Raw genomic sequence first — 18,485 nt, 5'->3', positions numbered from 1 at the left:
TTTAATCTTACACACGCTGTGTGTGATGACATTTACAGAAAAGAACTTCAGCAGTAACATCTCCAAGAAGGGTAAAGAGAGCAAGCAAAGTAATCAAAGGTAGTGTTTAAAATGAAAATTGTATTTCTTTAAATAAAAAAAGGATTAGGTCTTCACCCTTAGGAAACAAGGTTACTTTAAATTTTAATGTGATGTGAGTTGGATCCCTGGTACCGATAAAAAGGAAAAAGACAAAAAAAAAATTTTAATGTGCTAAAACATGCAGACTTGTAAGCTAACAAAGGAATAGTGAGATGTCATATTCCTTGAATAAAGATTTCCATCAGTAACAATGGAAACACCTATTTGAGAGAATTAAAGTGCCTGTAACAAATCTATTTCATGAATTGTGCATAATGATGTTTTATTTTCAGCGGCCACTCCAGCTTCAGAAATATCTAGACATGAATCTCAGTAATCCATATGCAACCCATTTGCATTCCTTATAGCATCCCACTGTGAAGCACCCCTTGTTAAATGAGAAGTACCCTTGTCGATGAGCAGCTTCAAACAGGTAATTGGTAACAACACTACAGTTATATTTGATGCATTCCTAAATGTTCTATTGATTTGTATTTTAATCCAGTTTAATTAGAGTATACATTTCTAAGTTCTACCTCTTACACACTTGCAACTTTTTATAACCCAATACAGTACACAATGCTTTATGAATATATCATATGAAATAAAGAATTAACACTGCAGTTGTGTTCTAAAATATCAACTAGGAAAGGTAGTTGATAGTGTTGTCTAGATGTTTGATACGTTTATATGCCTAGTGATTCTTTTTAATCTACTTATTATAGCATTTGCTGATGAAGAGAAGTTTAAATCTCCTGTAAAAATTTAGAGCTCTCCTCTGGCTCTCTTTTCCAAAATTATACTTCCTTCGCTGATAGCTCTGATTATGCTAGCTGTTTCCAGTTTTCTCACATCAGAAAGACTGCACACTTCGTATGAGGGTATGTATACGCACACTCCTATGCTACGGCCCATTCTTAGGACAAGGCTGCAAATAACGAAATCCACCCTGCGTCAGTCTTCTCTTGCAAGTTTTGATTCCTCTCTAAGGTCTTACTTTTGCTTAGCCAAGAATATTTAGATTTTATAATTTTTCCAAAAGTTTACCTTATCTGAAGGATGTTCAATCTATTAACAGTTTATTTCACTTTACTGGAAGTCTCTACATAACTTTTTCTTCAATTTTATTGTGTGATTCTCAATCTCTCTGAAATATAATCACATGAAATATAATCATAGACCAGCATACCCCAAAAGACTAAGATGTACACAGTTTTCTGAACATGATACTAATTAGAACAAATTCATGTATCAGTAACTTAAAGCCATAGTGTTCTCAGCAAAAGGATGATCACTAATAATATTTAAGGTTTAAGGTTATTCTGATAGCTGTGCTGAAGGGTAAATTTAAGGGATCAATTAGAGGGCTAATTTAAACTCTAGAGATTATAGTAAGAGTAACAGGAGGCAGATAGAGAACAGGAACTGGGCCACAGAGTTGAGTAAGCAAACAAGTCCTACAGATATTAAAAGACATGTTAAAGGAGAGGCCACAAACATTTTGCCTAGACAATGTTCCATCATTAATTCTTGTCTATATTTCTTACCTCATTGTTATCACCTTGGTCTACCCTCCAGAATTGGGAAGTTATGATCATGTTAAAACTCCTCCAACCCACGATGAAAGTGGGCTGTCTCACTCAATCACTGCATTCTGGTGAGCTCAGTTAAAGTGGAATTTATCATCTCAGAAGGGATAACATGACTATTATCAAGCACTTATTAGCACTGCTTCTCCAAAGCTTCTGAACTCTGGGACGGACGCAGGTAACACTGCTCGTGGTTTTTTGGGTTTTTTTGTCTTTTTCCTTTTTATCGGCACTGGGGATTGAACTCATGACTGCCTGCTTGCAAGGCAGGCGCTTATGCCACTGAGCTAAATCCCCAGCCCACACTGCTCATGTTTTGAAGTACACAGGCCAACACTGAGACATGGGAGTCTGCCCCCACTTACTCTTTAAGTTCACATCCTCCAGATACGGTATCCAACTATAAGTCTTAAGCATTGTAGCAACAGTAATCTACACGTCACCCCAACTTTAGCTCTACTCAGGCCTCTGCACACATTTTGGGCCCAAAACAAACCACTGATGAAACGGTATTAGAATCTAACATCTCTACAGTCAATTCAATCTAAAGTAAAATTACTTATGGCTTAATATAAAATGTTATTTTTTTCTATAGAATACCTACAACTATCTTTAGAACAAATTTCACTTAAGGTTCATGTTTTGAGATTTTAAAAAAATCATATGAAGACAATGGGTCACAGGGATCAAAGCAATCTATAAAATGAAAGAAATGATGGATGGATCAATTTAGGTTTAGGAATGATTTCACAGAAGATATTTATTCTGCATTTGATCTGGATTTTCAAAATAAACACAGTCAACAAACATTTACTAAATTTTCAGCCAAGAAATTAACCTATTCAGTCAACAAATATTTACTGAAACTTCATTTTTACATTTTTACTCAGATTACAGTCTCAGATTTGTGTAATGAATTGGAATAATGCACCAAATGTGAATTTAAGTTTCCATTCCTTCATTTAGTTATTCATTCACTCAGTTTAGTCAATAAACAACTACTGAGAAAACGCTATACAATGCCGGGAAACCCTGACAGTGCAACACAAAAATTAGTAATACCTATTATTGCATTAATAAAGTCTCATAGTATAGTGACAGAACAGACAATATAACAGTACATAAGTGTGTAAGTGCCGGGAGCAGGACACTCGTTACTTAGGAAGTCCACTTTGGAAAAGCTGACTTCATCCCAGAAAAGCTAGCTACTCACTATTTTACGACCATATTAAATAAAAGCAGTGGTTTTCACATGGACGAATCTGTACCTTTCTGAAATATGTGTTGATAATTTAAACTACAGTCATTTTCATATTTTCTGACTTGGGACAAATGCAGAAAATGGGTAGAAATAGTTTTTACTCTCAACTGGTATCTGGAGGTGGGAGACCATCATCCATAGGTCCCTCATGTATCTTTATACATCTTTAACAAAGACACTTCCAAACTGTCTTTTCAAGGATATTTAATGAGCATACAGTCTTAGAAGAAGCAGCTCCCTTTAGAGCAGAAGGCATATAGATTTGTTTCCTGGCCAGCATAACAGAGATAACACCTCCCCTTCAGGGGTAAAAGTTGGTCAGGACTGCTGCCAGCCTTCTTATAACACTTGGAGTTTCTTAAGTTTAAGGTCTCCTACCTATGATAACCCTTTCTAAGGGACAGAACTAACCGGGGCCTACCTCGGCCTGTATGGCCCTGGGGGGTCCAAGGAGGCAGGAACGACTGACTGCAAACATGAAGCTCATGCTGCCTTCTATGCCACATCTGAATGTGCACCAGACTAACGTGTGAACATCATACAGTCATCATAATTCTTGAAACCTACAAATAACATGCCTCTCTTCAATAAAACAGTAAGACAGACACATCCACAATTTCTGCCACAAAACAGAGGTAACTAATGATAGAAGAACAGAGAAAAAGGAAGGGGTAACTTAACACAATTAATCATGTCACTATAAGCTCATTTAAATCTGTATAGCTAACCTACTTCTAGTAGACCTGCTAAAAACAAGATAGGTAGGCTCCAAAATACTGATAGCTTATCTTTGAACAGTAAAATAACACCTTTCTTCCTTTTCACATCTCAGATTTCACTGGGGAGTGCAGGCAGCCAACCTAACACAAATTTATCTACTTTTTGATTTGCAAATTTCTCCTTTACCAAAATGTCAGCAAATGAATAGTTTAGATAGAACAGAAATGTAAAACAAAACAATACTGGTACAAACCCCAGGAGAGAGCATTATTTAGCAAAGTCTTGTCAAGTGTTTTGGAATATACAACCATTTCCTACAAACATTTTGAAATTAGTGTGCTTTCCAAAATTAGTATCACAGCAAGGAATAAAACTGCTTTGCTTTCCATGACAAAAAACAGTTCACATAAAAATGTATGCAGGTGGAAGAATTAGTCTCATCATCAGCACGCCCCCCCCCCCCAGAAAGAATAAGAAATAGGCCACTGGAATACAGAAAAACTTAAGTTAGAATTTTTATTTTACTGAGTCTAGCAACGCCAGTGCTAGGAAAGAAATAAGCCAACAGAAAGGAAAATAGCACCAACTCACATCATCCCTAAAAATATGAGCTTCATCCTTTAGGTGCTTTAAATCAAGTTGTAAGAAATGATTTCTATCTCATGCACACCTAATTCTTAGCAGTTTCTTCATATATTCCAGCCTCATTTGCAGGGCCTAGTTTGCTACACTTTTTTTCTAGAGCTTAATTTATGCATTGTAAGACTCTCCACCATGTTGGCTCTATTAGAATTGTAACAAAACAGCACTCTGTTTTCAGTCATTTATTATGCCACATAAAAACCAGCAGATTCTCTGCCCAACAGTATATCAAGACCGTCTGTCACTTCTATTCTAACAGCCAGCAGGCAAGCTAAACGGAGGAAAGAAACTAGAAACAGCAACAGCCTTTTGGCAGAAAAAGTACTCTGAGATTGATGATCCGTTACCTGCTTCATAAACTTTTTTTGTCCATGGCAAAACATTCTTGGCTTGCAAAATATTTTCTTTAAAAAAAAAAGTTTGTTAAAAGTAATCTTAGATTTTTTTCAATCCTATTTTGAGGAAGATGAAAAGCTGTATTACACTGGAATGGAAATACTGTAGACAAGTACCAGCAGAGATTCGGTCAAAGAAAAATTATCCTGTGCTATTTAAAGTGTGTATCACGTGAAAAATACCGCAAGAGGACACAAAATCATTAAGTATTACCGATCTCAAAAATCTCGTTTTATCACACACTTCACTGTGTAGTCACACGCGCCTATCAGAAGCCTAAGAATAATTTTAATATCCCTGTTTTGGGTTTTTTTTTTTTTTTTTTTTCCAGAGAAGGGAGGTAAGTCAAGTAAATACTTACCTGTCTTTGTTTTGTGCTTCTATAACCAAGTATATCAGAGACTAGTAGTTTATAAGAAACAGAATGTTATTTCTGCATTCTGGAGGTTGGAAAGTCCACGATCCAGGTACAAGCATCTAGTGTCTGGCAAAGGCCTTCTGGAGCAGTCCTTGCACAGCAGCAAGGCAAGAGGAACAAACGTGTGCTCTCACGGCAGAAGTACAAGAGGAAGCTGTAGCAAGCGTCAGCTAGCAGGCCAGTATGTGCAGCTCCTTTCATAGGAACTTCAGTCTCACACAGGAAAAAGCAGCTCAAATACCTTAATCATCTCCTAAAGCTCCCACCTCTTATTATCATTGAATTTTAGAGCATACGATCACATCACAGCACATCCCAACATTCAAAAAGGTCAAGGAGCCTTCAGAGCCCAACTGGGACAGTGTTGCTTATGAGAGTAAACAACATTCATCAATCCAAGGGCACAGAAATGTGAGCGATAAACTAAAGTTTCCTAAAAAACAAACAGCAGTTTCATTCATTAAACATAACTTATGTCACAAATACACGTATTCTCAAATATCCCACAATATTGCATTCTAATATAACTATATAAATAGGAGACATATTTTTAAAAAACAACGCATCACTACTAAACAGAAAACTCTACCCAGAAAAATCATAATAATAAATTTCATTTAGTAACACCATATTTAAAAAACTGTTAAAACTATTTTGATGCTATTTATAAGCAATTTTGATAGTGTACTATACTTGCCTAATCAGACTATCAGATTACGAACTCTCACTAATCCATCCTATGCTATAAAGTGTTAAACACGTGCTACACATACATTGTTATTTAGTCAATATTTGGCTATGCTATAAACTGCCTAATGATGTCACTGGTGGGCTTAGCCCTTTTCAGGTCAATGATGGACATTGAGAGTATAAAAAATGCTAAAATCATAAAAGTCTTTTTTGCTGCTATACTTGAAATAAATGAAATGCATCACTGCTTTCTTTCTAAAATGGGTTCTAACTCAGGAAGAAGCCTTATTTTTCAGCACCTACCTTGCCTCTCCCCCCTTTATAATTCATCAAGTGAAAATAAAAATAACTAACATTAATTGGACTCCTATTGCACAACTGTTAGCTGTTTTTTACTTATTCCCAATCATCACAGGCACTTCAAATAGACATGTGATTGGCCTAAATTTAAAGAGATGGACAGTAAAGCTCAGAAAGGTTAACTATTAAGTAATCTGCTAGTTCTAACTCCCTACCCTCAGTAGGCCTTCTCAGCTGTGTGCATTCCGTAGTCTCTGATGGCAATGCTTTTCCCTTTCTTACTAACTGCCCTGTTCATTCCTTACTCCCCAACTTCCTCCAGGACATCATCCCTATGAGGAGACCAATAGAGCTTTCAAAGCTCTAATACACTGGTTGAACAAATAAATGAATTAAATTGCTTAAAACTGACCTAGGATTACTGTTTAAGAAGTCATAAAAGGATATTTCTGAGCTAAAATGGAACCCAGTCTTATTTCTAAACAATATATAATGTAAAAGACAAGAAGAGATGGTCATTCATATATTTAAGAAAATGAGTGTTCTAAAACAATTTTTAATCATTTCAGTTATGTATTCATGCTCTTCTCTAACACTGCTTCCTTGAGGGTCAACTATGTAAAAGGCAAACAACCAGCAAAACTGGCCAACACAAGTTTGCCCTCCAAGTAGGAGGGCAAGCGAGCTGCTCTCCCTGCCTCAGAGCCTGCTCTCCTCCCCTAGCTGCATTTCCTCCTGTACATCCCTTCTATTACTCCATCACCCCTGGCTCCCTCTCCATTACTAAAGAAAGCTGTTGTCCTTTACTGCGGTCATCTAGTCAAACAGAAAAGGACTTGCTGAGGCAGCCTTTCAGGAGGCATTGCTGCACCTGGCACTCTCCACTTACACCTAACCCTAAAAACATCAACATAATTATTCTATATTCTAAGAATGTCTTAACAAGTAGCCTAGAATTATTTACAGTACTATCAATTAGACCAACATTGCTCAGTTATAGAAAGCAAACTACATAGAAATAATGCAGACACCAGGACAGAGAGGAGACAAAATGTGCCTTGGCATAGCAAATAGGTTTAGCTACTAACTTTACCACCATGACCTGGGATGAGTCATTTAAAACTCTCCTAAGCCAGGTGTGGTGGCACACACCAGGAACCTAGGCACACTGGAAGGTTAAGACATGAATATTACAACTTTAGACCCACTCCGGAAAATTTAGTGACTAAACTTTAAAAATAAAGGCTAAGGATGTAGCTCAATGTGAAGGCGCTGGGTTAATCCCCCAATTCCGGGGGAGAAGGAGCCTTCTTTTATTACTATTATCATCTATCTTTTCGGTCTTAGATAAGCATGGTAGCATACACCTATAGTCCAAATGACTAAGAGACTGAGGCAAGAAGATCATTTGAGCTCAGGAGTTTGAGACCAGTGTGGGCAACACAACCAAGACCGTATCGCAAAAAAAGCAAACAATTTTGGACTGCAGAGGACGAGAACAAGAAGTCATCAAGAAGCAAGCCCTCCCTGCAAATCAGCGCCATGTGCCGGCCACTGCAGGAGGATCACCACAAGTTCCAGCTCAGCCTGGGTTCCATAGTGAGTTCAAGGCCAGCCTGAACTACACAGCAAGAACTTGTCTCAAAAAAAAAAAAAAAAACTTTCTCAATGTACCAGTGAGGTACCACAACGATTTTCCAAGAGCAAACCCTACAAATGAATTCTATATAAAGCCTAATAAACAAGGCTATGAAAGTGAATTTGCTCCTTTATTCTAAAACTTCTACAATCTGTACCAGACACTGTACTGGGCCCTAAATACACACTCAATAAGGTATTTTCTTTCAAAGCTTTTGGAACACACCAGGGAAGGTAGGCAATAATCCTGTGTGACGAAAATACAAAATAATACTAGTAATAGTAGTAGTAATAACAATAATAATAACTAGTTACCATGAAAAGTAACTGTAACATTAGCTGGGGATTTAGCTCAGCAACACAAGTGCCTGCCTGGCAAGTGTGAGGTCAAGACTTGAATCTCCTGTACCAAAAAAAAAAAGTAGCTATAACATTTGAGAACACCTGGTAAATCCATAGGGAAGAACCCAATATCGTTATTTGGTGTAAGTCAATAGGAAAAAACCCAGTACCACTGTGAGAGGGCATGACAATCCAGAGGTGAAAGACATAGGCAAAAGATACATATGAGCAATATACATAGAGTAAGAGAGAAATCACAACTGAAAAGTGATTAGTGTTCATTAATATTAGAATCAAAGACTGAAACAGTAAGATGTTTCTGTTTCTCCAACACTAAAAATATTTTAATATTGAGTGACAATATAAATAAATAGGTACTGACATATGAAGCTAAATGAACAATACACCACTATACGAGAGGATGATCTCTGGCAAAAACTTTAAAAATATGTCATATTCCCAGTCAGGTCACTGTAAGAATAAAGAAAACTACAAGCTAATTTCCCCTCTAATAATAGAAAAAAGATCACTAACAAACTATCCACTGGCAAATACAATCCTATAATACAGGTAAATGAAAACAAACTACATCTATCTTTTCTTTCCATAGGAATTTAAATTGGTTCAACATTAGGAGAATTTTTTTTTTTAAAAATCAATGTATGTACCCTATCACCAGACTAAAACATCCCAAGATCATCTTAATAGTTCCAGAGAAGGCATCTGACAGATTTTACTATCTATTTATGATAAAACACTAAGCCATCTCCAGCTAAATGGATGTACGTTGAGACTATACTTTTAAATGAAATAAAAGACACATCTGTTCAAATATCACATGGTTTCACTGCTATGAGAAACCAAAAGTATAAACAAGGACCACAATGTATAAAGGATACTGGGAAAGGGAGAAAAAATGTTCAAATTAGAAGGGGAACAAGTGAAGTGGGAGAGAGAGGAAAGAATAGATAAGAAAAACAAAAGAATAGAAAGAAAAATGGAAACAAAACTTTTATAAATAGAGGAAGAGAGATTAAAGGGAGGAAAAGAGAATGGGAAAAAAACAAGATATATCATGTACAGCCACAAATTGCCTATGATTAATGCTATTACTATTTATATCTAAAATGTACCAATTTTTAAAACACTAAACCAGAAGTAGCAGAAAACTTTCTCAATCTGATATGGGTTATTTACAAAAAACAGCCAGGTATGGTGGGCAAGAGGATCTACATGAATGCAAGGTCAGCCTAGAATACACAGTGAGTTTGGGGCCAGCTAGGACTATATGAAAAGACCATCTCTATTTTTAAAAAAGAAAAAAAAAAAAAGCAGCTAACATCAGATGTAATGATAAAAGAATGCTTTTACTGTTAACCACTGTTATTTTACAGATCGTGAACAGTATAATCAGGCAAGAAAATGAAATAAAAGGCTAAAATGCACACAGATGGTAAAGAAAGCAATCATGATGTTTGCAAATAAAGATGGGAAAATCCAAACAATGCCCCAAAAGACAACTAAGGTCAGCTTTAGAATGATCCATATTTAAAAACCAATTCTATTCCTGTATATTGATATGAATGAACTAGAAATTTAAAAATGTTTAGGTTCCATTTGCAATAGCTTGAAAAAAATATCAAATACTAAAATACATATGGTATGTGTGCTTAACATCAAAAATAATGTTAAAAAGGATTGACACCTTTTTTTTAACTTTTTTTTTTTTTTTTTTTTAAATCGGTACCAGAGATCAAACTCACAACCGCCTGCTTGCAAGGCAGGTGCTTATGCCACGGAGCTAAATCCCCAGCCCGGGAATGACACCTAAATAAATGGAAAAATACTTCACAAGCTCAAAAGACTCAACAATGAAGATGTCAGTTTGCTCATGAATTTAATGATTTAATTTAATCTCAGTGAAGGTATGAGCAGGCTTTTGGTACAAATCAACCAGCTAATTCAAAAACCTTAGACAAATACAATAGTCTAAAAATAGCCCAAAGTTGCTGGAAAAATAAGCCAGCAAAAAGACTCACTATAAGATTTACTGTAAGGCTACTCTAACCAAAGACAGAAGATCCTAGCAAAAGGATAAATACATAGAACAGAACAAAGAAAATTACACATAGATGGTCAAACTGACTTCCCAACAACAGTGAAGGTAATACAATGTTAAAAAAAAAAAAAAGTATTTTCAAATAAATAGTACTAGATCAATTAGATATCCATAAATGTAGTACACCTTGACTTTTATCTAGCACCATATACACAGTTATATTGAAGTAGATCCAGGCTCTAAATACAAATGGAAAGACAACGAAACCTCTAGAAAACAACAGGAGAAAATCTTCATAACCTTGGACTGACCAGTTTTTTCAGATGTGACACATCTGTAAATTATACAAGAAAAACTGACGAATACTTCAAAATGTAGTATTTCTATTCTTTGTAAGACAAATAAAAATAAGCTATACATATGGGGAGAAAATATTGTCAAAGTATCTAGTAGGAGATATGTGTCTCAAATCCATATAGAACTCTTAAAACTCAAGGCAAGAAACAAAATTTTTAATAGCAGAATAAAAGACTTTCACAGTTAACCAAAAAAAAATATATGAATAGCAAATAAGCATATGAAAAAAGGACGTCACTAAGGAAGTGCAAATTAAAACCTTAATAACAATTTGTTTGCTATCAGGAACTGATTAGTCTCCCAATCTTATAGAAGAGTGGAAAGCGAAGGATAAAATGGAAGAGAAAATGCAGTATGGTTTGCAGGGGCCCAGGAAGTTCACAGCTCTTAGAGCTAAGACAAAGACTCTGGGCTGGCCAGTGCTTATTGGACCCTTAACATATGCAGGGAGGAAGGATACACAGAAAAGTGCAGGGAATAGCTGAGGCAAAAGGAGGACAAAGATGCGCAAGACCTTACGAAAGTACAGGCATTCCAAGAAGTAAATCACTGCTTAGTGACGAACTGCTGATCCCTAAGGTTGGTAGTACTGCCCTTGAAACTGTGAGAGTACCCCCACAGCCGCCATGCTGCCTTCCCTTCAGAGACATCACAGTGTCATGAATCACTCCAGGTTTCTACTGTGATCACTGGGGGGACTGTTCTGTTTCTGCATGCCAGCCACTGACTCTAACCCGTCACTTAGGCTGCAATGGACTCACAATTAATACAGAAAAGCCAATTGCTTAATCTACAGTATGCTCAGGGCTGCCTCACATGTTGCCCATCAGTTTAGAGGCCTACTTCAATGGCTAAAATCCCAAAGTCTGACAATGCTATGTGCTGGTGAGTCCTGAAAGATCCTGAACTACATTACAGTTACAGTAAGAACACAAATTTAGTGTGCCTATTTGAAAAACAACTAGAGTCTCAAGATGCTCAAAATTAAGACTAGCTTTCTAGCACCCCACTGCTGACTGTATATCCTAGAAAAATGAAAAAGAAACTTAAGATACAAATGTTTATAGTTGCTTTTGTCATAAACACTAAAAACAGGGATCAATGTCTATGTAAATACATCTATTACAATACATACATAAATCAAATGTTCAATTAAAATACATCCAGTAACAGTAGCTAAATGAAAGTTAGATATAAAAGACAATGTATTGTGTGACTCTATGTATCCGTTACTTCAAAATATGCAGAACTACAGTGACAGAAATTAGATCAATGGTGAATAAAATCTAATTTTTCCTTATTTCACTTAACTGCAGACTTGGTGTCTGATTAACCTAAAGCAGAATGAAACAGTGTAGGACTGTGCCGCAGGATTTTACATCCTCACCTATGTCAGGAACCCACTTTCTAGGATATTTATAAGAACCAATGTCAGGGCTGGGGATTTAGCTCAGCGGCATAAGCGCCTGCTTTGTAAAGCAGGCAGTCGTGAGTTCGGTCCCCGGTACCGATAAAAAGGAAAAAGACAAAAAAAATAAATTAATTTAAAAAAAAAAAAGAACCAATGTCACAACATTTAGAAAATGCCTCTTGTAAACATGGTAAAAGTTCAAAGGCACAATTTCTATTTTCAAAACAATCTTTAGCTACTTAAACACTTTTCCAAATTTCATGGCTCAAACCTAATATATTATTTCCTACTAGCATTTTATTAAACACTGTAATGAAGAAGAGTTGGGCTGCATTTTTTATTTAATTTTTTTTTCAAGAGATGATCAACAATAAAGGGATACAAAGTAAAAGAGAAATAAGGGAGTGGGTGAAGAAACATTTACTATATACCTATAAGCATCCCAGGAAATAGGTGCTTTCTTTACCTAGGTTCTCTCTCTTCCCTCCTTGTAGCAAGTGCTTCTAGAGGAAAAAAAAGAGCTACATGCAAACTACTAATAAGGTCTTTACAGAGAAGTATTCAATTTCTAGTTTGGTTCCCCAAAGTGTATGTTTCACCAAAAGTTAACTTCGTCTTTAGAAAGATTTAAGTAATTACAACTGCCCCTCACAACAATTAAATCAACATATATGTTAAGAATCACAGTAAAAGAATTTCACACTATAAACAATGAACTTCACTGCCTTTAAGTCACAATCATGTCTCTGGCTACTCTCAAAGTACAGAGAACCAGCCAATGAGATTAAAGTTAACAATCTTTTAAGACTTCCTGTTACTATGAAAAAAATGAGAATTCTTCGTCACTATTCCTGTGTTTAAATATGGGGCAAAGCGGGAAGAATTCACTGCAAAGAGCCATCCAAGTTTCTCTCTGTTCTTACCTCTCCTGAGTTCTGAAAAGGCAACAAGGGGCCACAATAAATAACAACATACCAGAAGACCTTTGTACTAACAGCTCAGCAGCACAAGCACCTCCTGGCAAGTGCAAGGTCGTGATTCAATTCCCAGTACCAAAAAAAAGAGTAAACTTACCTAAACAGTGGAAGAGGGGAGGAAGGAGGGGCAGGGAATGGGGGAGAAGATGAAAGACACGCCATACGCAGGTACAAACCCTAAGATGAATGTTATTGTCACATAGATCTAAAATGTACCAGTAAAATAAAGGCAAAAAAAAGAGTAAACTTACCTGTAATGCTTTATTCTCTTTAAGATTGAATCCAAACACATCACGCCGCTTCACTGTAAGAAAATCATCATCAGGTCCATCTTCTTCCTCGTCATCTCTGTCCAAGAACGACACAGGGACATCCCGAACCTCCTGTCCCTCGTCGGTGTTAGGAACAGCCTGAGCTTGAGACTCCCTTGCTCTTCCCAGTCTGTCTTCCACTTCCTCATCACCCTCCTCTTCTTCCTCCAGCTCTTCATCACTAGCACCACTATCCAGCCTATCCTTTGTTTCTTCCTGGCCCTTCCCACCTTTCTGCAGAATAGATATTTTCTCATTGAAGCAAGCTCTAAATTCTTCCACCTCATCATTGGTGAGGGATGCAGTACCATGCTCAGTGGTTTTGTTAGCTTGGCTCCTAACCTCTTCTTTGGTGGGCTGCTTCTGCATTTTCTGAAGAAATCTTACTCGTGGTGCCACAGCCAGACCAAGAGATCTTAAAGCACAAAGGAAGAAAAATTATTTCAGTACACTTGAAAGTATTTAAACTAACAGAGGGCTAGACTTACAGCCAAATGCCTTACCACACCTGGCTTAGCATATTTTTCTGTAAAAGGCATAGTTAACTACACTCTCTTCCATGTCTTTCTTTTCAGGGCCACTGTCCAACTAAGCATTTCACTTAGGCAGCTTGACCCCAGGTCTCCTGTCACATCTGGTGGCAGCTGTCCAAACTGAAGGCCTGTGCTTAGAAGTGGAACCAATCTCCTCAGTAACCTCAGAAGTCTCCTTGCTACCACCAACCTAGTAAGAGTTGTGAGAAATCACACCTACAGATGTTCATACTTCACCTGAGTTCACTGCACTTCCGCCTTAGCAATATAATTACAATCAAGTGTCCACATCACACATTCATTCCTAAGTGTCACGCTGAGACACAACTCAATACCAACAAATTAAATGATCCAAAAGCGAGTCAAAATGCAGTGAATGTCTGCCCAAAAACGTTATAAACATCCAGTTTTTCTTTGAGCAATATGGATGAAACAGAAGAATACTAAAACACAACCAAGATAGTCACAGTTCACTTATCAGACTCACCAACTGTTACCCTCAGCTTCTCACTACATGGGATAGTAACATCGACCAGGCCTGTCTCACTGCTGCTGTGCAGATCCAATTAAGATCTTAAGTACTTAATAGAAGTACTAAGTACTACATAAAATGAAGAAGACAAGACCCTGAAAGGACAAATCCAGTTCTTTACAAAAAATGAAACTGAGTATCGTCACAGCCTACCCACTTTCTGAAACACAGTATGGCACAATCTCTGCTATTAAATAAGTTTTTATTTTAAAAATATCAAAAGGGTTGGGGATATAGCTCAGTGGCACAGTGCCTGCCTAGCATGCACAAGGTTTTTTGTTTTCACCACATAAAATCAAAATTCATTTTAAGATTACGTCTTCTTTCCCATGGAAGATCAAAGCTATCAGCTTTTGCTTAATTCCCACTGGCAGATTAGAAATAAAATCTTAAAGAAAAGACTGCTTTTGTAAACAGCTACTGTTATAACATGGATTCACTCCCCTCTTCCTACATGATGAGTCATATCAGAAACAAAAGTATAGTACTAAGGAACAGATTCAGAAAGAAGGGTTTTGAGGGTCAAATCCCAGTGCTGTCACTAATGGTATGATCTCAGAACATTATTTAAGTAATCCAGACCTCTGGATGTGGTGGTACATGCCTAATCCTAGCACTCTGGGAGGCTCAGGAAGAAAGATCACAAGTTCCAGTCCAGCCTAGGCAATTAAGTAAGACTCTGTCTCAAAATGGAAAAGGGATGGGGAATTAGCTGGGGAAGACCCTAGGTTCACTCCTCAGTACAAAACCAACATACAAACACACAAAAAAACTCTCTTCAGACTTCTTCCTATTTGTAAAAGGAACTGATACAGCGTAGCTAGCTCCTAAGGCTGTTGTAAAAATTAGTTGACATTTATGATGCATTTATATGCTTTTTCAGGTACTGAGTTTCTCAAAGATAGAAGTACAAATATATTAATAATGTTAACACGGGAGCACAATGAACTCAAATGTTTGACATTCAAAAATGTTTCTTCAGCAAATTTTTTAAAACTTTGTTTTGTATTTTATATACCTAATACTATTTCAGTCAGACTTAGAAAAGAAAGTACACACCTAAAGGAAATTATATATCTAAATATCCACAAATAGTGAAAACACCATTTAAAATGTATCAATAATACAGGATCAAGTTAATTTTCTACTCCTTTTAAGCATCACAAAAAGCAAAAGTCTTCAACTGCAAACATGACATTTACTTAAGTCTGATACAACAAAACACCCCCTACACATAGCCCTGCAGTACTAAACACCAGTACCCATTTTGGCTGCCAACACTCCAGCTAAGCAAATCAGAAAACCAAGCTAGAATGTCACACATAACGTAAATTCAGCTAAAGCCTAAACCATGCATCATCTTCAGTCTTGGTGAAAGTATGAGTTGGCAAACGAGCAAGCTAAACTATGTTGCCAATGGTACATGATTTTCCACCCAGTAAAACCAAGTGGCCTTAACTGCTATCTAGCAATTTAAAGGTTCTAAAATAGTGTAACTGACAAACCACCTGCCATATTAAACTTACAATCTAAGATCAAAAATAGAAAACAGTCAGTCACGCAGATGAAAATTCCTGATAAGCTAAATTTAAAGTTAAGTACACTGCAATTCCTGCAGAACAGACCAGACTTACAGACCTGCCTAGCACGAGTTCATTACAGTATGGGAAATGCCATATTGATGTTCAAAGCAAGATAAAGCTCAAGGGTGCTTCTGTAAAAGTCTTCTCAATGTTTTTCTTATACAGAGTACTCTCTTAAAGAATGAACACATCTTTATAAGCAAAAAGTGTTTGTTTTTGAAGGTTCTTCAAATATTCAGCCAAAACAAAAGTAATCATTCCATTCACATAACAGTAATCTCAGTAACTAAATACTAACATCTTTCCAAATTAACTGCAAGTATCTATAAGAAATACCAAGGCAAAGAATAAACAAGGCACAGAGATATGAAATTTTTTCCTGAAAGCAAGAACCAAACTAAGCACCTAGCTAATTGTCCACAGAGCGATTTAATCTTTTTCTCTGTAGATCTTCAACAGATTCTTTTAGAGTAAAGCAGAATAGCTTAACTAGGACTTTGAAATAACCAGGCTGGAAACAATTTTCCTCTTTGAGGATTCACAATGATAGCCAAACTACATACTTACAGTGCATATTCAGTAATAGGTAATTTGCCCACATCAAATACTTCTTTATCCTTCATAAGATATACTGAACGTATGTAGGAGACAAAACACTGTAAAACAAAAGGTTGAGAAGTATTACATAAAAGAAATGGAAAATGTAGGTAGGCCAAAATAGAAAGAAAGCTAACCAAAGGGATAAACTGAATAGCAACTGAAAAACAATAGGTCAGCCCACCTCCATTCTGTGCACATACACTTAAAAAAAAACTTATCTTTTAGAACTGTAATAGTGGGCTGGGGATTTAGCTCAGTGGCGTAAGCACCTGCCTTGTAAGCAGGCAGTCATGAGTTTGATCCCCGGTACCAATAAAAAGACAAAAAAGAACTGTAATAGTAGAAAAAGTTGTGCATTTGGTTTCATCAAGCCAACTCAACACAAGATTATCGTCTTCCTAAAAAGCTACTCTAAAAGTTAACATTCAGTTACAATATTGGGAACAGTATGGAGTATCTATGCTGAGCTCCTTATTAGCTAAGCCAATTTCTTGTTTCTCTGAATGACAGTTTCCTCAGTTATCAAAAAAATTATAATAACATCTACTTACAACGTTACAACAACAAAATGAGAGGATTCATATACAATACTTATCCTATCTTCTGCAATACAGGTAGTACCAGTAAATGTTTCTTATTGGTAACATTATTATAATGGACAATAATTTTTTTCAACAAAACAAAACTTTACTGTATTAAGTGAAGCTTAACTAAATCACAATAGAAAAAAGGTTACTACAGCTTTCCTTTTATTTTTTTAAACTATGATTGCAAGTAAGTCATCATCACTGGAATACCTTTTCAAATTTCTCCTGTCATTAATATTATCTTAAATATTACAATAAATAGCTAACATACAAAGTAAATTAGGAGAAAACAGGTGCGGAGCTTTAAGTAAAATTCATTTGCTTGCTGTAACATAAACGCTGGGCTACTTTTCACTTAGTTTCCGTTCCCACATGTCCTCGTTATTTTCTTCTTCCTGTGCCATCCATCTGCTGAAACACAAGCCTGCCGCTGAACTCCCTCTCACCAGCTTATCAGCTGCCGTGGTACAGCAGAAGCAAAGATCACATGACTACAACATAAGAGTAAAGAGCGGCAAAAACACAGGAATTCCTAAAAAGACTCATATGTATTAATTCAAAGATTAGAATGCACAATGCAAAATTATTTCACATCTTTCTTTTCCAAAGTAGCTACTGCCAGACTATGAACTAAAAGAATATATTGAACTAAAAGTGACTCCCTCCACAAATAACTGATATTGAAGTAATATATATGTTAATTTGATTTAGCTATTCTAAAATGTATGCATATTTCAAAATAAATTGTATACCACAATATAATTTGTTGATTCAGCAAAGAAAGTTTTTAATTTTATTTTTCTCATCAAGATTTTAAGTCCAGAAAGGCAATTTGCGTAGAATAATTATTTTATGCTTTTTAGAAATTTAACCTATTATAAAACACTAATCTTAGTCAAGAAAGTATAACCAGGACTTACAGCAACATTATTAAAGAAACAAAAAGTTTGTAGAGTATGCTTTACATCAACCCACTACACATCTAAAAATCATCTTAAAGAGGACTATCGTTAAGTCTCTTTCAAGACTTTAGACAGGTTATTACAAGAAACTTTTTCGGAAAATTTAATGAGCAATCTAGACCAACACAAAAACTACATTGCTTAAATAATTGAGGCATGATCATGCAGGACAAAAATAGAATAAACTGATGAAATTTAACATTATTATGTATGCCATCCCAATAAAAGTCTCAAATTCAAAGATTACTTACCCTTTGAGCTCTTTCTTTTAAATCTTGATCTTGGGCTAAAAAGGATTCCAATTTTTTCTGGACATCAATAAGTTTTTCTGGATTGATTCTTTGTAACAAAAACAGATGACAGTTAAATTAAGACATCTCAGTTTGACAAACTAAATTATATATCATATTTTCCTATTATTTTTAAATGTATAGGATTATTTCTCATCAACGAACCA

General features: G+C 36.1%; 1 protein-coding gene across 1 annotated transcript in view; it reads right to left on the bottom strand.

Annotated features, from left to right (window-relative positions):
* Positions 1-18,485, bottom strand: part of Ddx10 (DEAD-box helicase 10) — a 258,076-nt gene that overhangs the window by 182,165 nt on the left and 57,426 nt on the right. The window contains exons 11-13 of the mRNA XM_063255716.1: positions 18,280-18,367; positions 16,447-16,535; positions 13,172-13,646 (exon numbers count right to left, since the gene is read on the bottom strand). Of these exons, the coding sequence (XP_063111786.1) occupies positions 13,172-13,646; positions 16,447-16,535; positions 18,280-18,367 (652 nt within the window). The remainder of the gene's footprint in view (positions 1-13,171; positions 13,647-16,446; positions 16,536-18,279; positions 18,368-18,485) is intronic.

The sequence above is a fragment of the Cavia porcellus genome, unplaced genomic scaffold (assembly GCF_034190915.1).
Source record: "Cavia porcellus strain 051 isolate PalLab524CR breed Dunkin Hartley unplaced genomic scaffold, mCavPor4.1 scaffold_9, whole genome shotgun sequence".
In the NCBI taxonomy this organism is placed as follows: Eukaryota; Metazoa; Chordata; class Mammalia; order Rodentia; family Caviidae; genus Cavia; species Cavia porcellus.
Note: the sequence above shows the minus strand (reverse complement) of the source record. Positions and strands in the feature narration are given on the sequence as shown.